This window comes from Nicotiana tomentosiformis, chromosome 1 (genome assembly GCF_000390325.3).
Source record: "Nicotiana tomentosiformis chromosome 1, ASM39032v3, whole genome shotgun sequence".
In the NCBI taxonomy this organism is placed as follows: Eukaryota; Viridiplantae; Streptophyta; class Magnoliopsida; order Solanales; family Solanaceae; genus Nicotiana; species Nicotiana tomentosiformis.
The window spans coordinates 94873288-94900712 of record NC_090812.1 but is presented as its reverse complement, the minus strand read 5'-3'; the positions used below and the strand labels follow the sequence as shown (position 1 = coordinate 94900712).

Genomic DNA, 27425 nt, shown 5'->3' with positions numbered 1-27425 from the left:
CTTTGATATTATCATATATAGAAAAAAAAACTAAATACTTTGATGCAATCGAGTCATTAGACGTGGCAGCAGTTTTTTGTACGCCATGTCAGTCTATTATCACAACTTAATATTATAGTACCGCAAATGGCGAAATATACCTCTGTACAATTAGAAAAGATTTAAATATATTTTTCGTCATACTTTGAGTCCAAATATACATTTATCGTTATACTATTAATTTAAATATACTCCTTTTCCGTTAAGTTTATCCAAAGTAGACATTCAATCTTATGTGACACTGACATTTGATGATGTGGATGTCACATGGCTTGCCACCTCAGCGCCCCTAACCCATTTTATCCCTCCCTTCTAATTTTTTCCACCACTAAAATTTTCTTCCCCTCCACCACTATTGTCACCATTACCGTTACCATAAAAAATATTGTATTCCAAATTTTAATCTTTTTATATATAGATTAAGGGCGCTGAGGTGGCATGCCATGTGACATCCACCTCATCAAATGTTACTGCTACGTAGGATTGGATGTCTATTTTGGACAAACTTAACGGAAGAGGGATATATTTGAACCAATAGTGTTACCGCATGGGTATATTTGGACCAAAAGTATAACGAAGGCTATATTTAAACATTTTCTCATAAAAATCAAGTAAAATTGTAACAAATAGTAATTATGAACTCATAACTTTAAAAATCTAATAAATTCAGTACTAAAAACTTTGAAGATTAAACTTATAGAGTTTAAATTTTAGATCCATCTATGTTCATAGTATCTAACATATTGTATGTTGTATTAACTTATTACTCCCCAAGTACAAACATATTGTTTGTTACTGATATAACTTGAGTGCTGCCGTATTACACATATTTCATGGCAGTCATATTGTTTACTCTGATGAGCTTTTGAAAATCTAAACCTTGAGATTGAGACTTAAATATATTTGCTGCCCAAGAGAGTTGTACTAGTGCTCTAACTTATGCAGATTCCTGATAAGTACATCGATTTTGGGTACTTGACTTTGTCAATGGGATACAATAATAAAGATGACTAATTTCGAAGACCAATTAATTTCTAGCAAGTACTATATCAAAGATTAAAAAAATACTTAAAAGTTGAGTAGTTTAAACAAATGAATTCACATTTAACTTCCAAACTGTAAAATGAAAGGACTCTGTTTACATTAATCCTCCTTATTAATTTGCCTTAATCAATTCATATAGTTATGAAATCAAAAGAAAAAACTAAAAGAATTGAGATGGTTACAGTAAACTATTGAAGTATGGCACACCAGTCAGTGGCAACCAATCATCTCCAACTAGAAAACCAGATACTGTAAAATTAGCAGCATCAGTAGCATTTAAAATTTGGATTGCAGGCCATGTAACTCTGCCTGTTGTATTTGATCCCGGTCCAGTGTTATTAAACTCTGCATAATAAGACGTGTTTAGCGCGAAATCTCCAGACCAATCATGCCAACCTGATGGGTGAATAAAACCATCCATATAAGATTGCATATAAATCGTCCTCGAATACTCCTTCCATGGCCTACCAAGATATGTTTTAGTGCTACTATTGCTAATTGCCAAATCATCTGCAGGTCTAATTGTGCAATTATGGATTGAAATTCCAGTGTTTTGATTTATGTCTGTTCTGCCTTGAGCTGTTATTGCATTGAACTGATTGGGCAAAGGGAGACGTGGATACAAGTTGCAATTCTGGAAAACAGCAGCTGCATTACCAAATATGAAATCGACTGTGCCATATATGTCACACTCTCTGTAAAATTGCCTAAGAGAGTGTACGTATAATGTGTCTTGGTATGCCTCAAAGCTGCAGCTATAGAATGTGGATAAATCAGCACCGTTTCGGACTGCAACTGCTTGATGCTTGATTGCTCCTGCTGTGTTTTGGAACGTAATGTCAACTGCAACAAATCCTAGACCAACCACAGCTGCAGAAGTAACACACAACTGTTGTTAGACAACCATACTACAAATTTATAATTACAACATTAAATTTTGGAAAATGTATTAATTTCAGCATAAACTCAGTATAACTATTCATAGCATAACTAATAACAACATAATTTGTATTCAAACAAAACGACCCCTTAGTGTAGGCTGAGACAGATGGAGCTTATATGTTATGGATTCAACTAAAGCTTGTATTTTCGACACGTAACGTGTGTATATATAAAACCAAAATTTCGACAAATATTATATTCTGAACTCATAGTACTCGTTCACCTTTTTAAATTTTGAATTCGCGCCTCTAGGATGCATTTGAAAAGGTAAGGATATCATTTAGATACTTACAAAATGTGGAAGAGTTGAATGTTGTCCATCCATCAACAAAGCTATGATTGCCTGTAATGATGGTTCGATTGATGCCATCACCAATCATCATCAAATACTTCTTGTTCTTCGCAATGGCAACATACTCCTCGTACACACCTTCTGTTATGTATATAAGGAAATACCCTGCATCAATCTTGGTATTATTTGGTGCAGCCGCCACTGCATCATTAATGGTAGTGAAATTCCCACTTCCATCTTGATTGACAATCACAATGTCACTCACGTTAACTTGGTCATTATTTTCATCCTCTTGCAAAAGCTTTCTCCTGCTTACTGTTTCCAAAATTGCTTGGTTTCGTGCCGACATTTGGAACGACAATTGGCCATTTTTGAACAGCTGTTTTTGTCTAGGTTGACGAATTTTCGGCCCATTTTTCTTCTTTGGTACCCACCCTTTTGTGAACAAAGCTAAAGAAACACTATAAAGTTTAGTGTCATTTGAAAGTGGAGCTACTAGGCCATTTCTAACACTCCAAGCAGAGGATGTTGCTTGAAGTCCATCTAAACAAGTTTGTGTGTTTGTTAAAATTGCACTGAGCATTGTTTGCACATCGTCAGCTTCTAAAACTGGGAGAATTTTGGATGTCACGTTAACAGTTTTAAAAGAACTTGACAAGTAATCCATGTTAAGCCCTGCTAGAAAATGGCAATCCTCTAGTGCACGGACAGCAGTGATTGTTAATTGTTTGGATTTTCGAAGGTATTTTTGGATAAGGGACAAGAATTTACGAGCTGAAGATAATGATTTTCGGACAGATTTTCGACCGTAGCCATAGACATTTTCATTGGGACTCCCTGTAGGTGGAAGCACCGATGATCTACAGAAGGAAGGATAAGGAGTGGATTTGCAAATAACAGAGGGAGGTACAGGAGTATTTGGAGGAACATCAGCAGCAAAAGATTGAGAAAATAAGATTGGAATAAGCAGAAAAAGAGTAGTGCAAAAAAGGGTGAAATGAACAAAAAAGAAGTTAGAATTTTTTGCCATGGCTTTTGACATGAACATGAAATGGTGATTAGCTAGTGTATGATTTTTTGTGCAATGGTTTGATGGATATTAACATATATATACCTAAAGAAATGGAAAGCCAGCTTAGGTAAAAGCCTAGTTGTAATTCTTTTTGCTACGTGAAGAGGAACGGTGGCAGAAGACTTGATAGTACGTAGTAGTAAAGTATTGAATAAAAATGGGATCGAAGTCAACCAGTTAATTGCATGGCCATTTTCTTCAAAGCGCGTCGATCTTGAATGCATTGATTGGGTTCAAACAAAGAGATGCAAATGTATTGTCTGCTGCCGTACTCCATCCGGTTCACTTTGATTAATTTTTGTTGTTATTTTCACACACGAATTCATCTTTTAGTATTAATTAACAATAAAATAAACTATATTAATTTTAATTTGTTCATTAAAAATATAACAAATTATCCTAGGTTCTCTATTTGCTAGAATTTGTTTGTGCATCATTTGTCAACGGAGTTAGCACATGCCAACTTGGTTTAGTTATATAAGCACTTCTTTTTAATTTGTTACGGTCTGCACTTGTATGGCACGCTTGTTACCATCACCGAAACATGTATAAATAATTCTCTATATATATATATCAGAGTTTACGCAAATAAGAATAAATTACCTAATGATTTTTCTTTATCCACACCCTTGAATGCTGATATATATATTACCAAATGGTTTGTCTCTATCCACACCCTTGAATGCTGTTATATACTATATGTACCTGATAACAGTCTAAGATGGAAAAACTGCTTCGCTAGTGAGAACTACTTTTCTTCTTCGTTTTCCCAACAAAATAATACATATATATGTGCGTGTATGTGTGAATGTTTATATATGTATGTATGTATTATACATAAAATCTCATATGTAGTGCGCGCATCAAACACATTAACACTAGATTTGTTCATATATGTAGCTTAGTTTACCTGTTACAAATTCTAAAATGCAAAGAAGACAGAGGACTCCGTCATTTTGATTCTATAAATAAAATTGGCATTTTCATTTACCAAAGAGACATCAGGCTAAATGACTAAATAAAACAAGTCAGTCCTCGTAAACAGCCTAATGTTTGTCGCCTCTAGCTGAAGTGCACTTTAATGAGTTCAAATGCTCAGAAAATATTTCTAAACAACAAGACACCAATAAGAACACTAATATACAAGGTTCTTTTGTAAAGAGCTAAATATATTTAAGATTTTTAATGACGGTTAATGATTAAGAGCAAATTCCAACTTCGCAGCCGGAATTGTTGAAATTATTGAATTATTTCCCTCAAACTCTATACAAACAAATCATTAACTACTAATGTGTGACAGTGATGACAAATATTGCATCATTTATAATTTTATATTCGAAGTGGTTCAGATTACTAAATTATATATGTGAAAAACTTGTATTTGAAGTTAAACTTCATGGCTAGCTAGTTAGTTTTGAATTGTTGAAATCAATTAAACAATATTTTCAAGTGATTGATTTTCCCTTCGGTCAATTACATTCAAATATTACGTTCATGAGTGACAAGGATTGAAAACGACCTATACTAATTTGATACTAACAATGTAATGGTCTCATCTAAGAAGAATGTATGAGAAAGATGTGAATTACAACAATGGTATATTTTCGCAAACAGTTTGATTATTTATTAGAGCATGCAACCAAATCCGAATTAAGTTTGCGGCGAATGTGAAATATGTAGATTCCATTGAGACAAATTAAATAAATCTATATATTCACATATTTTAGGACTAAGCAAGAACAATAATGTGCTTTTGATGCAAATGTATTGTCATCGGAATAGCTCCATCCGGTTCACTTTAATTAATTTTTTGGTTATTTTCACACGTATTAACAAATTCACCTTTTAATATTAATTAACAATAAAATTGACCATATTAACCGTAATTTATTCATTAAAAATATAACAAATTCTCCTAGGTTTTGTACTCCAAGGACAACTTTGAAAAAAAAAAGTTAATTCGTTCATGATATATGAAAATATTAAATATTGTGAATCATAAAAAAGGCCAAAAAAATAAATTAATGTGTACATGAAGCATTATTACTTATTAGTGCATTCCGAGTCCAATAAGGAGCATAGTACTTAAATAACCTATTTAGGATTATGGTCATTATAATGTAGTATATGCAGTTTGCTACAATTTGTTTGTGCATCATTTGTCAACGGAGTTAGCACATGCCAACTTGGTTTAGTTATATAAGCACTTCTTTTTAATTTGTTACAGTCTGCATCTTGTATGGCACGCCTGTTACTATCACCGAAACATATATATATATATATATATATAAATAAATAATTGAGGGACATTCCGGTGATGTGGCAAGCCTCATTGTGCAGGAAACCCAATTATCTTTTTTGTCAATTATTTTGCTTTTATCCTACTTTTCTGTTAATCTACTATTTTTACAAATCCAAAAATCGCTTCTTCAAAAACCAAAAATCAAGTCCTTTTTCTTTTCATTCTCATTAAGAAACCAATTATGACACCCTTAAAAATCCAAACGAGCGTTATTCAATGAAAGTTGAACTTGCCCGTTTGCTTACAAAATTACAAATAACTGTTTCCTTAACCTTTTACTTTTATCTCTTCACTATAGCCTCTTAATGTGTTTGAAAGTCCAAACGTCTTTATTTAATGAAAGTTAAACTTGCCTGTTTCACACCCTTTTGCTTCATTACGCAAGGTTTGTTTTGGCACTATAGTCAAATATTGTTGAATATTTGTGAAATATATTAACAAAATTATTATTTTATGCAGGATTGTCGTTGATTTAATATTCTGATTTTTGATATATTAAGTTTTCCACGGGTGAAAATATCTCCAAATTTTCCTTCTTTGCAGATTCGGCACAAAATGGTTTGCGAAAAATTCCATACAAAATTTTACCAGGGAGTTTATTAGTTGCTTTTGGGTTACTTGATTAGAATGTTTATTTTCAAATGCGTCCTGTAATTTAGGGCGATCGTCCCAAAACTTGATGAGTTTTTGTAGGCTCTTTATGATGGCGCTTGCATACTTATTTGTACTAATTAATATTTTTGGGAAATTTATTTCTTTAAATCATTTATAGTTGATAAAATCTATTTTACATTATTTTTCCGCAGCATTATGAAACGTAGCAAAAACTTTCTTTTGTAAACTTCTATGTGAGAAGACATGGGTGGTGGCCAGTTGGAGACTGGAGAAGAGTGCAAAGTAATTATATTAATCTTCTCAACTCTGAGGATTGAAACAAATGATAAGATGAAAACAAGATATATAGTACGTAGAGTCGTTGAGAGGAAGGCATAGGCAATAACATAGATAGTACGTAGTCCTGTGTTGTGGGTATGATATTTTCTTTCTTTCTTCATTCGTTTTCTTTCTCTTGGATGATTCTAAATCGCATTAAATGTCATTCAACCTTCTTTTTCATGGAAAACTTGGTTATGGGGCATAAAGTTTTTGTCTATATATTTATCTTTTACAACTTAATTGCTTCTATGATGAGCAAGAAGGATAGCTACATGAGTGAATGCTTCATATAGATTAGAAAAAGAATTTAGTTTCACAATTCCCCAAAAAATCTTTTCTATTGCTCTAAGTCTTAATAATAGCACGGCTGTAAGAAGCTGGCCGCGTAATTAAGTTTTATCTAGTTTTTTATGGAGCATTGGTTTTTCTAATTTGTAAAACAATTATACTGTTTTGGGTGCAGGACGGAATATATGATGCTACAAATAGCGCAACAGGAAGTAGGAATATGCTTATGGAAATGGTTAAAGGAAACAACCCCTTAGAGTTTTATCACAACTACTAAAACCTTCATCTAGATTGAAAGCATTTGGTTTTCGGAAAAGTAATCAAAGGAATTGGGTGCTTTGTTTTGTTGAACATGTGATAACTGGTGTTAGTGATCTTTCTTAAAAAACATATATTTTTAACAAACCATTATAAACCCCGGTAAAAAGCTGAGTTCCCATAATGTAACTTTGGTATTAATTTGAGTTCTATATATTTTAATACTCAACTTTCTTAATTATAGAAAAAAAGTTAAAAAGCTCCTGTAACTTACAAATATATAGTAGTATCTGCTCTAAATTCAAATTTATGAATTAACTCAAAGTATGTTGCTTATAACTATCACATTATCATAGAAAGGAGGGTTTAATAAATTTAAACATGAATTTTTACAACGCCGCGAAGCGCGAGTATAAACTAGTGTATAAATAATTCTCTCTATATATATATCAGAGTTTAGACAAATAAGAATAAATTACCAAATGGTTTGTCTCTATCCACACCCTTGAATGCTGTTATATACTATATGTACCTGATAACAGTCTAAGATGGAAAAACTGCTTCGCTAGTGAGAACTACTTTTCTTCTTCGTTTTCCCAACAAAATAATACATATATATGTGCGTGTATGTGTGAATGTTTATATATATGTATGTATGTAACTATGTATGTATGTTTGAAGTTGTTTACCCTTAAAATTGGATAACAATTAAACTTATAATGAGACTTTAAGGATACGCGATTTCACTTAATACCGATAAACAAATATGAAGATTAATGACAGAAATGAACTATAAAATAAAGCGAACCAGTATTGAAACGGAATTCAACCCTCGAGCTAGGGTGCCATCGAACTGATTGATACCAAAATAGTTAAAAATAAATAAGATGATGAACAAGAAAGTATAAGCTAAAGAGAGAGCGTTATATTGGCTTTTTTACGTGAGAACAATGTGTTACAAATGGTTAATATTCCCCTTTATATAGTAGAGGAGTTCCACTTATGGTATAACTCTAATTACAGAAGGAAATCTCATGATTAGCTAATTAACCGTTTCTGATTTGATCCGTTCTGAGATTTACGCCATGATCCTCGACCAACCACCGAGATTTACGCCATGATCCTCGACCAGTCATGGATATCTCGCATTTTTGTTATTATGCTATCTTCGATCTTGCTCAATGTCTGTCTTGTTTAGCTTCGATCGCTACTAGCCTCGATCTTGACAGGTACCTCGGTTCTGAACTCGGTACCTTATCCTCTTGATATGGCCTATTCCGTTATGAGGCCATCCTTCGATGCAAACTCCCAGTCTCGGTCAAATAGTAAAATCGGGTGGGCCCGATTTTAACCGTATACAGATAGTCCCCTCGTTTTTTTGAAGTGTAATGACAAGAAACGAATTGAGCCTTCGATTTTCTATCTCGACCTGTCATGATGCCATCTTTGTGACGTAAGCGACGGAAGTGACTGAAACGACTCGACTGTACAGTTACCAAGGTATTAAATACACGTCGGTCGATGGTCGGCCACCACCAATATTGAACCGTCATTGTGAAATTTATAAATAGCCCATCTCTCCACCATTTTGAACTTTTACTTTTCGATTTCCAATCTCCAAAGCTTTTTATATCTTCTAATTTCTTCATTTGCAAATCTACGATTTTCACTGCTAACCTTTTCTCAAAATACCAAATCTTATCATCTCCATCTATTTTTAACTTCAAATCCATACAAAAATGATAAAAACATCAAAAACTGTTCCTCAAAAGGAAAACGCTTCTTCATCGCGGCCGGCCGGCAACAAGACACCGGCGGAGCCGCGCCCTGAGGAGTGTGTTCCCGGGGGGTGTGTCCTCACTTTCGATTTTAAGACCGATAAAGCCTCGTTGGTTCCCGGTCGATGCGAGCCAGTATCGATGTATATATGCTCGATAACTTAGGTATACCTTAAGCAGGTAAAGAAAGATTGCAACTGGGAAGGCGAAGATGTGGTGATCCCGACACCCGAAGAGGACATCACCACCCATGTGAAAGAGTTTCTAAGTGTTTACTTACCCTTTCACGATAGGCCCCCTCGACCCCGTCGTCGTTGATTTTTGCCGTCAGAATCAAATAACGCTAGGCCAAATCCATCCTTCCTTTTGGCGAATTGTGATTCTGCTCTGATTCTTCATGAGCAAAGTTGAGGGGATACCTTTCACCCTCGACCACCTCATCAGCTTATACAGTCCCCGCCTCTATCGAGGCGGGTTAATAAAACTCCAACACCGGGCTACCAAAGTGCTATTCTCGAGCATAGACGAGGACAAGGACCAAGGCTAGATGGGCCGGTTCATTCGAATGAGGACTTCCGACCTAATCCCGGCTGAGGTCATGCCATTTCCCGAGAAATAGAATATGAAGCGTAAGTACAATCCCCCTGTTAGCTCCTATCAATTGTTTTGCTCCTTTTCTTCTTCTCATTGATATCCTTTTCCGTGATGTAGCGGTCTCTTGGATGCCCGGTGCAATCCCTAACCTCAAGAGCTGGGTTTGGGACCTGGCCTCGACCTCTACGTATGTCGAGCATTCATGGCGTGACTTATCAAAGGGCCGATGGGAAGCCAAAACTCATAGTAAGCCCCTTTTCCATATCTTTAATGATTTTATCAAAGCATATCTTACTTAATTTCCTTTCATACAGGCCTTGGAAAAGATGATGTTATGAGGCCCCTATCTGGTGAGGGGGAGACTTCGATCCCAGCACCGAAACCGGTGAAGGACAAAAAGAGGAAAAAGTCCTCACCCTCTGAGGATCCAGAACCTAAGAAGAAGGTGGCTCGTACATTGAGGAAGAACATCATCATCCTAACCGAAGAATATGTTCGGTGCCTAAGGGAGGAAGATGAAGAAGTGAAAGAAGATGACTCCGGGCTGGTGGCACGAATGGGAATGAGCACCGAGGCCCCAAAGGCCACTGAATCGGTGAAGGCTGCAGAGACTCCGTCTCGAGATGAGGGTGTCTCGGAAAGAGACATGGGCGAAGTCCCCGAGTCATCGAGGATCGAAGATGCCTCCCACCATACTGAGCCAACGGTGGGTACGGCTGTCGTTGCCCCTCGAGATGAGGAGAACGCCCCAAGTGATTCACTTGGGGCAATAGAAATTGGAGGCTCCCCTCGTTTTCTGAGGAGATGATTCAAGAGGCTCGGGCCTTGAAGACCCTCTCCATCGAAGGAGCCCATGGAAGGGAGGACCCCTTCCTACTTTACCGGTCTGAGTGGCTTGGAGGTCTCGAGGAAGGACTCGGACGAGGCATCGAGCCTTTTCAATGAAGTGCAGCAAGCTCTGAATCAGGTAAGCCTTAACTCTCCTTGTCGGTGTTACACTTGTGTTCATTTTTCTCTTCCTGTCTAACTTTTTTTCTTCTTTCTGTGTAGGCCTCGACGCTTCACCAGGAAGCATTTTCTCGGGCTCGAGCTGAGCTGAGTCAGTGTGAGGTCGACCTTCGAGGTCTCTCGGAGGAGAGGAATGCCCTTAAAATTCTCTATGGGCAAAAAGAAGAGGAGACTAATGACCTGGCTCACCAAGATCAGACCGACCTGATCGAGCAGGTAATGAAAATATTAAAAGCTCATAGGCTCGATTCGGGAATGGTGGCTAATATTTTAATCTCACAGCTACAGCAGAAGGTCGAGAGGATCGAGCAGCTCCGCGAGGAGGTCAATATGATGAAGGCATAGACCTTGGGGTGGAAAGAAGACATCAACCGCTTCGCTGTAGAAAAAGAGACTGCTTTATCCAAATTGTTATCGGCCGAAAGTCAGCTTCGAGTCATGAGAGAGAAGAGCTCGGCTCAAGAAAGGAAAATAGAGAAGCTCAAGGCTCGGTTGGCTTCCGAACTTGCCAAGGCCAAATCTGAAGCTAAAAAGGCAAAGGCCGAGGCAGATGTGATCGTGGCCGTCTACCGGGCCGATGCTGAAGCCGCTCAAGTCCAAGCGAGAGAGGCAGTCGAGACCGCTCAAACTCGAGCATATTGGATTGCCGAACTCGCCAAATGTCAATCTCGAAGGGAAACCCTCGAGGAGATCCACGCTCGAGGTTTCGATCTTACCGACGAGATAGTAAAGGCTAGAAAGCATGAAGTCGAAGCTGGAGCGCTGGCCACTTCCGATAATGATGATGATGATGGCAGCAAGAGCGGGTGCGAGAATGGGGAGGACCTCGATGGAGAAGAAGCTGCCCCCGTAGAAGATCAGGAACTTTAGGATTTTTCACTTTTGATCTTTTGTATAGGATCCTAATCGGATATTGTAAATATTCTCATATATATAAAGATCTCTTTCTATTCCGACTTGTCTTTATTTCATTTATGCCTTGTGAAAATTTTGTTTTGTTTATGCCTTATGAATTTGACCGAACCCGAACTAGTGTAATTTTTATAATCGAGTGATTACTTGCTCGAACTTGTAGCAGGGTGACACTTAGGTTTTAATTGAGTGAAGATGATTTCTCAAAAATAAACTAGCCATTTAGGCTCTTGAATTAGGCCTATATGACCATAGCAAAAAAAATGGCTTTCTCCCCCTTTTCGGCTTGAAAAGTTTATTGTTTAATCATATAAATTTTGTTGTGTCTTAGCACGAAATAAAGGGTTTGCTCGAGAGTTTGAACGGTTCCATACCCATTAGGATTTTTAAGGATCGATATTATCGAGACCCTTTGTTTCGTAATGCCTTAGCATAAAATAAAGAATTTGTTCGGGAGTTCGAACGACTTTGTACCCATTAGGGTTTTCGAGGGTCGATATTATCGAGACCCTTAGAAATTTAGCTGAGGGTGGCCTTTTTACCCGGTTTGTGAAAATATTCGAAGGCCTGTTTAATAACGGTAATCGGACGTCTCCGAACCGTGTTAATTTGGCCGTAGCCTTTAACTTGGGATTTTCCTTTTGGGCTTATTCCCCTTTTATACTTTGAACTTATTCGAAGTATCAGTCCCCGAGTGGGGTGGCCGTGGCCTATAAAATCGAGGATTTCCTTTTTAAGGTCTTACGATTTCGAGGTTTAGTAATTTGATCATGTCGATTTTTTGGACGGCAGTCCCCGAGTATCGGGTAAATTGTTTGAACTTCAGTTGTGATCGGTCTTTAAGCCAGTTTCCACAATATATCATAAGTATGAAATTGTAAAGTATAAATTTTTCTAAAGCATGGAACATCTGGTAAGGAAAAATGCTTCTTTTAATAGATTATACATGCGTACGTGTTTTGCCATTAGGGTTCAAGTAATCTACATGGACACAATTCATTTGACCGTTTGGTCCTCTACAAAATTTACCTATCGAGACCCTGTCGACACGAAGTATTTTCCTTGTAAGTATCCGAAGGTGTTGCCCCCAGTATTCGAGGTAGATTTTAAAGGAGCCTCGGATAATGTTGAATTGATCTAAGTTAGCACGAACAATGGTTGCCTCGTTAAAAACCTCGCCGAAAAAAGCCATTTGGGACAAAAATCGGTCTAAGGGAAAAAGAGTGCAACGCGTGCTTTCAGGCCTAATGATTTTGTGCTTGAAGAATCCTCTGATGTCTTCGATCAAACATCTACAAATGGTCAGTATAAAATATAAACAAAAATAGAGAAGGTCATACCTTAGCAGTAATATCGTTTGAGGAGTGATATGTTCCAATTGTTCGCCGTTCATAGTGCCAAGTTTGTAGGATCCTTTTCCGACAATATCAAGGACCTGATACGGTCCCTCCCAATTCGGACCTTTTTTTCCTTCGTTTGGGTCTCGAGTATTGAGGGTGACCTTCCTCAAAACCAAGTCCCTGATTTTGAAGTATCGAAGATTGGCTTTTCGATTGTAGTACCTTTCGATCCGTTGTTTCTGTGCGGCCATTCGAATGAGGGCGACTTTCCGTTTTTCATCTAGAAATTCGAGGCTTGTATTCATAGACTCGTGATTTGACTCTTCCGTTGCATATCGAAATCTGACGCTGGGTTCCCCGACTTCAACCGGGATCAGAGCTTCGGCACCGTATACTAAAGAAAATGGTGTTGCCCCCGTACTGGATTTTAACGTCGTTCGATACGCCCAAAGGACTTCGGGCAATATTTCTCTCCATTTTCCCTTAGTGTCGTTCAATCTTTTATTTAGATTTTGAATGAGGGTTTTGTTTGTCGATTCGGCATGTCCGTTCCTACTAGGATGATATGGCGTCGACGGAATTCTTTTTATTTTGAGATCTTCGAGAAATTTTGTCACTTTGCTGCCGACGAACTGCTTTCAATTATCACATACGATCTCGGCAGGCATCCCGAATCGACATATAATATGGTCCCAGATGAAGTCTATGACTTCTTTCTCTCTAATTTTCTCGAAAGTCTGCGCTTCAACCCACTTAGAGAAATAGTCAGTCATAAACAAAATAAATTTAGCTTTACCTGGGGCCGATGGCAGAGGGCCGACAATATCCATTTCCCACTTCATGAATAGCCATGGGGATAAGACTGAGTGGAGTTGCGCTTCGGGTTTGTGAATCATTGACGCATTCGAACAAACTCTTTTGTATCTTTTTTCCATATCGACACAATAGTATCGTGCTTTGATGACTTTGTGAACCAATGATTCGGTACCGGAATAATTTCCACAAGTGCCCTCGTGGATTTCTCGTAGGACGTAATCGGTATCTCCTGGTCGCAAATATATTGCCAACGGTCCATCGAACATCCTTCTATACAGTGTTCTGTCTTCGGCCAATGTGAATCGTGTGGCCTTCGTACGTAGAGTCCTCGATTCCCTAGGGTCCGATGGAAATTTCCTGTTCTTTAGATATTTGATATATTTGTTCCTCTAATCCTAGGTCAGGCTTGTGGAGTTGATTTCGGCATGGCCTTCTTCGATTACTGACCTTGAAAGTTGTACGACAGTCCCCGAGATGATCTCGTTGTCTTCGATTGATGACCCCAAATTTGCGAGGGCATCGGCCTCACTGTTTTGTTCTTGAGGCACATGTTGTAGAGTCCATTCTTTAAACCAATATAGAGTCACATGTAGTTTGTCCAAGTATCTCTGCATTCGATCTTCTCAAACCTCGAAGGTTCTGTTGACTTGGTTTACCACAAGCAAGGAGTCACATTTTGCCTCGATGACTTCTGCCCCCAAACCTTTAGCTAGCTCGAGACCTGCAATCATGGCCTCATAATCGGCCTCATTGTTAGTTAATTTAGCAGTTTTGATGGCTTGTCTAATTGTATTACCCATGGGTGGCTTCAAAATGATGCCTAACACAGACCCCTTCAAGTTTGAAGAACCGTCTATGAAGAGGGTCCACACCCGCGATGATGTACCAGACTTTATTAATAGTTCCTTTTCGACCTCAGGTATGAGGGTTGGCATAAAGTCGGCCACGAAGTCCACTAAGATTTGAGACTTGATGGTCGTTCGGGGTCGATACTCGATATCATACCCACTGATCTCGACGGCCCATTTGACCAATCGGCCCAAAAGTTTGGTCTTATGCAAAATATTGTGAAGAGGATAAGTAGTCACCACGCAGATCGGGTGACACTGAAAATATAGTTTTAATTTCCTAGAGGCGCTTATTAGGGCCAGTACTAATTTTTCTAAGTGTGGGTATCGGGTCTCAACCTCACCTAGAGTTCGACTAATATAATAAACAGAAAATTGCGTAGCTTGCACTTCTCAAACTAGGACCCCACTTACCTCAATTTTCGAGTCTACTAAGTACAAGTATAGTTGCTCGTCCGCTTTCGGAGTATGAAGCTGTGGCGGGCTTGAGAGGTACCACTTTAGTTCTTCCAATTCTTGTTGGCATTCTGGGGTCCATGCAAAATTGATGTTCTTTTTAAGCAATGAGAAGAACCTGTGACTTCTATCTGAAGACCTCGAGATGAATCGGCCTAGGGAGGCAATACGCCCTGTTAAACTTTGTACGGCCTTAACATTATCCACGACTGTGATGTCTTCGATCGCCTTGATCTTATCGAGATTGATTTTGATACCCCGATTACATACCGTAAAGCCGAGGAATTTGCCCGAGCTGACCCCGAATGCACATTTCTCCGGGTTGAGTTTCATATTGTATTCCCTTAGTATATCGAAGGTCTCCTGCAAATGTGTCAAATGATCCTCTGCTCGCAGGGACTTAACTAGCATATCGTCAATATAAACTTCCATTGACTTACCTATTTATTCTTCGAAGATTCGATTTACTAAGCGTTGATAAGTGGCCCAACATTTTTTAGTCCAAACGACATTACATTATAACAATAGGTGTTGTACTTAGTGATGAACGAAGTCTTTTCCTGATCCTCTGGGTTCATTTGTATTTAATTGTACCCGGAGTAGGCATCGAGAAAACTAAAGATCTCGTGGCCGGTCGTGGCATCGATCATGCGATTGATATTCGGCAGAGGAAAAGATTCTTTAGGATATGCTTTGTTTAAATCTTTATAGTCTACACACATTCTAAGTTTATTTCCCTTTTTAGGGACTACGACTACGTTTGCTAACCATTCGGGATATTTTACCTCCCGAATGGATCCTATTTTGAGAAGTTTGTTTACCTCGTCCTTGATGAATGCATGTTTTACCTCGGACTGGGGTCTTCTCTTTTGTTTTACCGGGCGAAACTTCATGTCCAAGTTCAGTCGATGTGAAGCAATTTCCAGTGGGATCCCTGTCATATCTAAATGGGACCAAGCAAAACAATCCATATTAATGATAAGAAATTTGATGAGTTTTTCCCTGATCTCGGGGACTAACCCCATACACAGGTATACCTTTCGATCGGGTAGATGCTCGATCAGTATGATTTGCTCCAGCTCCTCGACCGTCGATTTGGTGGCGTCGGAATCCTGGGGGATTATGAAGGATCGAGGGATCCAATAGTCACCGTCCTTGTCCATTCCATGCTTTTCTGATTGAGTCGAGGCTGGTAGTTGTGGTTGCTATTTAGCTTCCTGTTTTCCTTTGGACTCTGATCCTTTTGTTGACGAAAGCGCCGATACCGGTATCACTTCGTTGACCGCGAACATCTCTTTGGCAGAATGATGTTCCCCATACACCGTTTTTACTCCATCCGATGTTGGGAACTTCAGCATTTGGTGAAGGGTTGAGGGGACCGCCAAAAATTATGAATCCAGGGTCTTCCGAGCAATACATTGTATCTCATATCGCCTTTGATCACATGGAACTTTGTTTCTTGAATAATTCTGACTACATTTATTGGTGGGATGATTTCACCTTTAGTTGTTTCGCTTTCCATGTTAAAGCCATTGAGAATCCGAGTTGCGGGTACGATCTGATCTTGTAGGCCGAGCTGCTCCATGACCCTTGATCGTATAATATTGGCCGAACTTCCTAGATTAATTAAAACACGTTTAACCTTAATTTTATTCATAAGGATAGAGATTAACAAAGCATCATTGTGGGGTTGTGAGATCCCTTCTGCTTCCTCATCATTGAATGAAAAAGCACCTTCTGGCACATAGTCTCGAGTTCATTTTTCTCTGGTGATTGATACTTTAGTGCATTTGAACACGGGCCCTTGTGGAATATTGACCCCACCAGCGATCTTGTGAATCACGTATTGTGGTTCTTCCTGTTCATTTTTCCTATTTGCGTCTCTGTCTCTGAAATGGTTTTTAGCTCGGTCGCTCAAGAATTCGCGAAGGTGACCCTCGTTAAATAGACGAGCCACCTCCTCCCTTAGTTGTCTACAGTGTTCGATTTTATTACCATATGTACCATGGTATTTGCATGTTTGATTGGGGTTCCTTTGGGATGGATCGGTTTGTAGGGGTCTGGGCCATCTAGTATCTTTGATTCTCCCAATGGCTGACACAATACCTGATGCATCGATGCTGAAGTCATATTTTGACAATCGTGGTGCTTCTGTGGGATTGGCATGTATATCAAAGCCACTTTTGCTCATGAGCCCTCGAGAGCTCTGTCTTCGATCGTTCCTTCGATCATTTTGGATGGGATTGCGTCCTGGGCCACTGTTTCTACGATCTGCGTTTTATGGTAGATACAGATCTCTGCTCGACCGAGGTTCTCTATCGATATCCCTTTGAGTTCTACCCACAGGCCTGTTTGGATAAGCGGAATCAGAAGGGGTCCCCAATTGATCATCCCCGACCCTGATCTTTGACTGGAACCGATTATGTACATCGGCCCAGGTTACCGCTGGATATTCAATTAAATTCTGCTTTAGCTGTCGCGACGCCACCAAACTTCGTTCGTTCAAACCTTGAGTAAAGGCTTGAACAGCCCAATCGTCTGTGACCGGCGGTAGTTCCATGCGTTCCATCTGAAACCGAGATACGAATTCCCTCAACATTTCGTTGTCTTTTTGTTTCACCTTGAAGAGGTCCGACTTTCTAGTCGCAACCTTTATTGTTCCAGCATGTGCCTTTACGAAGGAGTCTGCAAGCATGGCGAAGAAATCGATGGAATTAGGTTGTCACGACCCAAACCGATGGGCCACGACGGGCATCCGGTACCTTACTCAACCGAGTACCAGCGTAACATATCTTTCGTATCATACTATCATAGGTAATTGAGTTCGAGAGGCTGTCGTGAGATAAGTAGAATAAAACATGAGGAAATACTCAATATAGGGTGACCCAACTTGATGTACCGACTTATACAAATGACGTACTGGCCTATAAGGCCATACCAGTATCCGCATACATGACATTTGTCAACAAGCCTCTAAGAGTATATAAATATCATAAAAGTCAGGACATAGCCCCGCCATACCAAACAATACAAATTCAAATTAAACTGACCAAATAGGCAACTCCAGAGCAAGTGGAGTGCACAAATACCTTCTCCTGAGCTGATGGCCTACTAGGAGAACTCTCAACCTGTCTATCGGGACCTGCGGGCATGAAACGCAGCATCCCCAGGAAAAAGGGACGTCAGTACAAATAAAGTACCGAGTATGTAAGGCTTGACAGTAGTATATAAAAGACATGAAAAAAACATGGAGTAAAGAACTCAACCTGAAATTCTGAATAGCTCTATGAATCATGAAAATTTATAATGCCATGCATGTGCGTATAAATGTCATACCATGCATAGGCATATACGTTCATAAAATCATCAAGCCTCTGAGGTCATCCCATCATATCATCTCGGCCACTGTGGGCAAAATCATCAACGTATACCAACTGATCAGGTGGTGGTGTGTATATAATGTCGTAACCCTTTCCCATATATATATATATATATATATAATATACGCATATATAACATCTTCTGGTCATGGGTCAATGTACATGTATAAATGCATGAAATGTATAAGAAATACGTTAATAAGATTTCTCGAATACCATAAAATCAATATGCCTTTCGGACAAAAGGATATAATAGAGGATATAATAATAATTCACATGGGGAATCAAAAATATATACACCCCTAGTATTTCTATGAATAGAGTCATTTATGAAAGTTGCGTATTTTTCTCATTTCGTTTATATTATTTGGATTATGCCAAAAGGAAAGAAGGGATAGCCTTAACATACCTTAACTTCGTTGAGTCCTTAATACCTTCCAAGAAATTCTTACAACAACTCAATTCAATCTACCACATCATAAGGAGATTCAAAATCAGTGCTGAGTAAATGCTAAGTCCTCAACTTAAACTAGTAGCTCGTTTACGTAAATTTGGGCAGCATCTCCCCTATAACTAGGTCCTCCTCCAATACCATATACCAACAACAACAAGAACACAATAAAAATAACATGTAAGCATCATTTTCCAACCTTATCTCCATCACAATATACCACAAAATAACCCACACACCCTAATCACTTCATACATAAAACGACAATCAAAGTAGTGTCAAATAACCTAAAACATGTAACGACGAATGACCAGCACACCATTCCTTCATTATGTGGTGCTTCTCCACACAATTTGTCCTCCAAAACTCCATTAAACAGTAGAAAAATATACAGCCCAAAGGCAACACGAAACAACCAACAAAACAGTCCACTACAAGTCAAATAACTCGAACTCACGGCTTTCGATCACCGTCCCGTGAGTTGTAAATACAGATAATCTTCACTAACTGGGTACCTCGTACCCTTCTTCATCTTGCTTCTTTTTGCTTGTTGAAACTTGTATCAACCTTCTGATTCTCTCGTTACATTTTACCATAGGGGTAGATAGATATCCATGCCTTACGGCTCTTTATCAAGAAGCTCACACGTCGTAGTACACACATAATCTACTGAAGGCCTTACATTTACTCATCATAAGCATGATGCAAAATCGAGTTCCTCTAACTCAAATCTTTCACAACCACATTCAATCTCTTACCAATTGTCTTTCTGGATGTAGATGTCGTTGTATAGCGAATAAAATAGAATTTAGGAGTTTGAATTTCTTAAAACTGAGCTCTACCACACGATCTAGAGTAAGAAGAAAGAGTGACAGTCCTAAATACCTTGTAGCCTCCTTCTTATAAGTATGGTGCACAACACACCCATAAACAAGACTCTACTAGACACGACTTGTAGACTCCCTAGGATAGAACTGTTCTGATACCACTTCTGTCACGACCCAAACCGATGGTCCACGATGGGCATCCGGTACCTTACTCAACCGAGTACCAACGTAACGTATCTTTCGTATCATACTATCATAGGTAATTGAGTTGGAGAGGCTGTCGTGAGATAAGTAGAATAAAACATGAGGAAAACTCAATATAGGGTGACCCAACTTGATATATCGACTTATACAAATAACGTACTGGCTTATAAGGCCATACCAGTATCTGTATACTTGACATCCGTATACAAGCCTCTAAGAGTATATAAATATCATAAAATTCGGGACATAGCCCCGCCATACCAAACAATACATATTCAAATCATACTGACCAAATAGGCAACTCTTGAGCAAGTGGAGTGCACAAACACCTTCTGTTGAGCTGATAGCCCACTAGGAGAACTCTCAACCTATCTATCGGGACCTGCGTGCATGAAACGCAGCATCCCCAGGCAAAAGGGACGTCAATACAAATAAAGTACCGAGTATGTAAGGCATGACAATAGTATATAAAAGACATGAAAGAAACATAGAGTAAAGAACTCAACCTGAAATTCTGAATAGCTCTGTGAATCATGAAAATTTATAATGTCATGCATGTGTGTATAAATGTCATACCATGCATAGGTATATGCGTTCATAACATCATCAAGCCTCTGAGGGCATCCCATCATATCATCTCGGCCACTGTGGGCAAAATCATCAATGTATACCAGCTGATCAGGTGGTGCGTATATAATGTTGTAACATTTTCCCATATCCCATATACATATAATAAACGCGTATATAACACCTCCTGGTCATGGGTCAATGTACATGTATAAATGCATGAAATACATAAGAAATACGTCAATAAGATTTCTCGAATATCATAAAATCAATATGCCTTTCGGACAAACTTTATCAAATATGTATTTTTCTGAGACCCATGAATAGAGGATATAATAATAAATCACACGGGGAATCAAGAATATATACACCCATAGTATTTCTATGAATAGAGTCATTTATGAAAGTTGCGTATTTTTCTCGTTTCGTTTGTATCATTTGGATCATGCCAAAAGGAAAGAAGGGATAGCCTTAATATACCTTAACTCCGTTGAGTCTTTAATACCTTCCAAGAAATTCTTCAAACAACTCAATTCAATCTACCACATCATAAGGAGATTCAAAATCAGTGCTGAGTAAATGCTAAGTCTTCAACATGAACTAGTAGCTCGTTTACGTAAATTTGAGCAGAATCTCCCCTATAACTAGGTCCTCCTCCAATACCATATACCAACAACAACAACAAGAAGAACACAGCAATAAAAACATGTAAGCATCATTTTTCAACCTTATCTCCATCACAATATACCATAAAATAGTCCACACACCCTAATCACTTCATACATAAAACGACAACCAAAGTAGTGTCAAACAACCTAAACATGTAATGAAGAACGACCAGCACACCATTCCGTCATTATGTGGTGTATCTCAACACAATTTGTCCTCCAAAACTCCATTAAACAGTAGAAAAATATACAGCCCAAAGGCAACACGAAACAGCCTACAAAACAGTCCACTACAAGTCAAATAACTTGAACTCACGGCTTTCGATCACCGTCCCGTGAGTTGTAAATACAGATAATCTTCACTAACTGGGTACCTCGTACCCTTCTTCATCTTGCTTCTTTTTGCTTGTTGAAACTTGTATCAACCTTCTGATTCTCTCGTTACATTTTACCATAGGGGTAGATAGATATCCATGCCTTATGGCCCTTTATCAAGAAGCTCACACGTCGTAGTACACACATAATCTACTGAAGGCCTTACATTTACTCATCATAAGCATGATGCAAAATCGAGTTCCTCTGACTCAAATCTTTCACAACCACATTCAATCTCTTACTAATTGTCTTTCTGGATGTAGATGTCGTTGTATAGCGAATAAAATAGAATTTAGGAGTTTGAATTTCTTAAAACTGAGCTCTACCACACGATCTAGAGTAAGAAGAAAGAGTGACAGTCCTAAATACCTTGTAGCCTCCTTCTTATAAGTGTGGTGCACAACACACCCATAAACAAGACTCTACTAGACACGACTTGTAGACTCCCTAGGATAGAACTGTTCTGATACCACTTCTGTCACGACCCAAACCGATGGTCCACGATGGGCATCCGGTACCTTACTCAACCGAGTACCAACGTAACGTATCTTTCGTATCATACTATCATAGGTAATTGAGTTGGAGAGGCTGTCATGAGATAAGTAGAATAAAACATGAGAAAATACTCAATATAGGGTGACCCAACTTGATATACCGACTTATACAAATAACGTACTGGCCTATAAGGCCATACCAGTATCTGTATACATGACATCCGTCTACAAGCCTCTAAGAGTATATAAATATCATAAAAGTCGGGACATAGCTCCGTCATACCAAACAATACATATTCAAATCATACTGACCAAATAGGCAACTCCAGAGCAAGTGGAGTGCACAAACACCTTCTGTTAAGCTGATAGCCCACTAGGAGAACTCTCAACCTGTCTATCGGGACCTGCGGGCATGAAGCGTAGCGTCCCCAGACAAAAGGGACGTCAATATAAATAAAGTACCGAGTATGTAAGGCATGACAGTAGTATATAAAAGACATGAAAGAAACATAGAGTAAAGAACTCAACCTGAAATTCTGAATAGCTCTGTGAATCATGAAAATTTATAATGCCATGCATGTGCGTATAAATGTCATACCATGCATAGGTATATGCGTTCATAATATCATCAAGCCTCTGAGGGCATCCCATCATATCATCTCGGCCACTGTAGGCAAAATCATCAACGTATACCAGCTGATCAGGTGGTGGTACGTATATAATGCCGTAACCTTTTCCCATATCCCATATACATATAATATACGCGTATATAACGCCTTCTGTTCATTGGTCAATGTACATGTATAAATGCATGAAATACATAAGAAATACGTTAATAAAATTTTTCGAATATCATAAAATCAATATGCCTTTCGGACAAACTTTATCAAATACGTATTTTTCTGAGACCCATGAATAGAGGATATAATAATAAATCACATGGGGAATCAAGAATATATATACACCCATAGTATTTCTATGAATAGAGTCATTTATGAAAGTTGCGTATTTTTCTCGTTTCGTTTGTACCATTTGGATCATGCCAAAAGGAAAGAAGGGATAGCCTTAATATACCTTAACTCCGTTGAGTCCTTAATACCTTCCAATAAATTCTTCAAATAACTCAATTCAATCTACCACATCATAAGGAGATTCAAAATCAGTGCTGAGTAAATGCTAAGTCTTCAACTTAAACTAGTAGCTCGTTTACGTAAATTTGGGCAGCATCTCCCCTATAACTAGGTCCTCCTCCAATACCATATACTAACAACAACAAGAACACAGCAATAAAAACATGTAAGCATCATTTTCCAACCTTATCCCCATCACAATATACCATAAAACAGCCCACACACCCTAATCACTTCATACATAAAACGACAACCAAAGTAGTGTCAAACAACCTAAACATGTAACGACGAACGACCAGCACACCATTCCGTCATTATGTGGTGTTTCTCCACACAATTTGTCCTTCAAAACTCCATTAAACAGTAGAAAAAAATACAGCCCAAAGGCAACACGAAACAGCCTACAAAACAGTCCACTACAAGTCAAATAACTCGAACTCACGGCTTTCGATCACCGTCCCGTGAGTTCTAACTATTAGAAAATAAATTTATCAAAATTCCTTGATAGTTAAATACTTAAATACATAAATTAGAAATTTTATTAACTATTAAATACATTCCAAAACTCAAACTACAAAGAAAAAGAGAGGCGATATAGTGATACTTACGTCGTAGGGATCGTTTTAATGTTATCGCTTCTTGATTCCGTGTCCGGGATGATAATATTCTTTGAAACACTATTAGAGAGCTCAAAGACAGGTTCTATGGTGTTCTATGGTCGGTTTCTATGTGAAAATGATGAGAGACATGAGTTAAGACATATTTATCAACGTTTGAAAAGTCAAAAGGTGCTAGCTTGGCACCCTCTCATTCGCCCATCTTCCGACGCTTATATCTTTTTATCCGGATGTCGTAAGAACGAACAGTTAAGTGCGTTGGAAACTACATTCCAAGACCTTCAATTTTTATATAATATATCCCAAAAATACCTCATATAGTACACGAAATATATTTCTCAAAAAGCTCTGTTACATGGCAAATCCTTAGTAGGTGTTTCCGCAACTTTAATCCGATTTTTCCCAAACTTCATATTTTCTATCCAAACATCATATATAGTCATATTATGACTTTAAAATCATTTAAATCATGATTAAAAAGTCTCACATTCATTACGTCACCTTGGGACGCACATGGTGTAACAATCTTCCCCCCTTAGAAACATTCGTTATCGAATGTTAAACTCCCAGAAATCTATAGAAATTTTGGCAGAGTCTTCTCTGTAACGGTACTACTGCCAACTTGTCACACAGAAAACCCAACAATACAAAGCCACACAGGTACACAATCATCAATAACACCAATGGCCTCACATGACCAATAACAATAACTAACATAAGAATCAAGTATCATATACGTACCTAAAGGATGTGATGTATCAGTATAATCCTTCTCCGGAAGTGGAAACAAGTGAGGATACCTAGTCTTCATTTCTTATTCAGCTTCCCAAGTCATCTCCTCCACATTATTGTTAATCCAAAGTACTTTAATCGAAGTTGCATCCTTAGTTCTTAATCTCCGAACTTGTCTATCAAGTATAGCAATAGGAACTTCCTCATATGATAGCTGCTCTGTAACCTGAACATAGTCAACTAAAATGAATTTAGAGGGATCTCCAATACACCTACGGAGCATAGACACATGAAATACTAGATGTACAGACTCCAATTTGGAAGGCAAGTCTAACTCATATGCTACTTGGCCTACTCTGCGTATAATCTTATAAGGTCTAATATACTGAGGGCTAAGCTTTCCTTTCTTACCGAATCTCATAATGCCTTTCATCGGTGATACCTTTAGGAATACCCAGTCATATACCTGAAACTTCAAGTCTCATTGTCGATTATCTGCATATGACTTCTGACGACTCTGAGCTCCTAATAGCCTTTCCCTTATAAGCTTAATCTTCTCAATTGTCTGTTGTACTAACTCTGGTCCTACTAACTTAGTTTCCCCAACCTCGAACCATCCTATAGGTGACCTACACTTCTGTCTGTAAAGAGCTTCATATGGAGCCATCTGAATGTTGGAATGATAACTATTATTATATGCAAAATCAATAAGTGGAAGATGATCATCCCAACTACCCCTGAAGTCCATCACACAAGCCCGTAGCATATTCTCCAGTGTCTGAATAGTACGTTCAACCTGACCGTCTGTCTGGGATGAAATATTATACTAAAACATATCTGAGTCCCCAATCCTTTTTGGAAGGACTTCTAGAAATTAACTGTAAACTGAGCACCTCTATCTGAGATAATAGATATAGGGACACCATGAAGTCGTACTATCTCCCTAATGTAAATCCTTGCATAATCCTATGCTAGGTAAGTAGTCCTGACAGACAGAAAATGGGTTGCTTTTGTAAGTCTATCGGCAATCCCATATAACATCGAACTTACATTGGGTACGAGGTAAGACTATGATGAAATCCATATTAATCACTTCCCATTTCCAAGTCGGAATCTCTATAGCCTATAAAAATCCATTGGGTTTCTGATGCTCAATCTTAACTTGTTGACAATTTGGGCACTGAGTAACAAACTCTGTTATATCCTTCTTCATTTCGCCCCACCAATATATTCCCCTGATATCACGATACATCGTCGTCGCTCCTGGATAAATAGAATAACGAGAATAGTGAGCTTCTCCCATAACCTTCTGGCACAACCCTGTCACATTAGAACACATAATTGACCTCAATATCTGAGGACTCCATCTCCTGTAATTTCAAATGGTGTATTCTCCTTTTGAGGGGATGTATCTCTGTAATGAGCTAGCACATGATCCGCATACTGGCGTTCCTACACTTCAGTTACTAAAGAGGATGTTGTCGTGTCCTGAATAGTAACTCCAATATCACATGAGTCCAGTAATCGAACTCCAAGACTAACTAGCAGATGAATATCATGGGCTATCCCACACTTCTCTGGCTATAAATATGACAGGCTACCCATAGATCTACGGCTGAGGGCGTCGGCTACTACATTTGCCTTCCCCGGATGGTATAAAATATCAACGCCATAGTCTTTCAGTAGCTCCAACTATTTCTTTTGGCGTAAATTCAATTCCTTTAGATTGAAGATATATTGAAGGCTCTTATGATCTGTATAGATATCAACATGAATGCCATAAAAATAGTGCCTCCACATCTTTAGTGCATGAATCACTGCGGCTAACTCTAAATCGTGGGTCGGATAATTCTTCTCATGCTTTCTTAGTTGTCTTTAAACATAAGCGATTACTTTTCATGGTCGTTCTGCCACTTGTTGCATGAATACATGTCTTATCTCATTGCCCACAAATACTGAAATTTTCTGTAACTCATATGATCTCAAATATCATCTTTTGATTATTTTTTTTCCCGTTCATTAGCCACGATAGGTGCCACTTTATTATGGAATGCATACAATGTTGTTGTGAGTCTCTTGTTACAAGACCATTTCTTCCTTATGTCACTATGCTTAAGTTGAAGCCTTTTTCCTTATTCCCTCAGCTAGTCTTTCTTTGTAGTACTTAAGAGAGACCCTTTGACTTCTGTAAAGCTGCGAGCTTATTACATCGTATACCCGAAAGAATTTTTGACGTTCTTACTCGCCTATAATTATCCTTTATTACTTACCTCCACGCCCGTGTGCTCATAAGGTTGATTCTGAACTGAAATGTTTTGACTGTCTTCTTAGTGGCACCATTTTTGTTTTCTTCATAACATTTATGCGGTACCTTTAACATCCTGAACTCCTATCTAAATATTTCTCAAGGATTACGATGTCATTATATTTGCGAGACCAATTTTCCTATGTTGGGTTTCGCTATGTTTATCTTACACAACCTGCTGATTTGTTGGTATCCTCTTGTTTAGCCATGGCTAGGCTATTCCTGAATCAACTACTAACTACACGTTAGTCCATTCTCATATCTTATTCTGCGTAATGCCTCTTGGGTTATATCATTTGTCTTAACTTACCCCACATACTGGCTCCTTATGTATCAAGTGTTCATTTGCATTTATATATCAATAACATCTAGTGATGGAACCCTTACTGCCTCTCCCTATCGTCATGCTTAGAAAATGTTCTGGAGTCGTATCATATCCGTAGGATTTGAATAAATGAAATCTTATTTCTTTCGCTTTTATACCATATTCTTCCTTTACTATTCCATAGTTACCTTAACCATATAACTCCGACTTAATACCATATCACACCATCTTCCCCCTTTAGGGGAGTACTAACATTTATTGCTATGAAGATTTACCTATAAATGTTTCACCTCTTCATATTTGGTGTCTTTTCACATCTTCGCGGACTCTTACTTACCTTGCGGTAACCCTTCTGTACAAGGGATAATTTAATTTCTTACACACAAAGGTGACACCTAGGGTAATTAGCTCACTTAGTCCCTTAC

The 27425-nt window shown here is 38.4% G+C and overlaps 1 protein-coding gene across 1 annotated transcript; it reads right to left on the bottom strand.

The window, feature by feature from the left end:
- Positions 1–1119: 1119 nt before the first annotated feature.
- On the bottom strand, positions 1120–3410 carry LOC104088701 (probable pectinesterase/pectinesterase inhibitor 41). Its single transcript, XM_009593424.4, has 2 exons — positions 2318–3410; positions 1120–1953 (listed from the first exon to the last, which is right to left on the bottom strand). The coding sequence occupies exons 1-2, from the start codon at positions 3363–3365 to the stop codon at positions 1262–1264; spliced, it is 1740 nt and encodes a 579-aa protein (XP_009591719.1). The 5' UTR covers positions 3366–3410; the 3' UTR covers positions 1120–1261.
- Positions 3411–27425: the final 24015 nt, after the last annotated feature.

Coding starts and splice junctions, on each gene's coding strand:
- LOC104088701 (XM_009593424.4), bottom strand. CDS start 3,365: ATGTTCATGTCAAAAGCCATGGCAAAAAATTCTAACTTCTTTTTTGTT. Junction 1,954..2,317: donor ATTCAACTCTTCCACATTTT/GTAAGTATCTAA, acceptor TTACTTCTGCAG/CTGTGGTTGGTCTAGGATTT.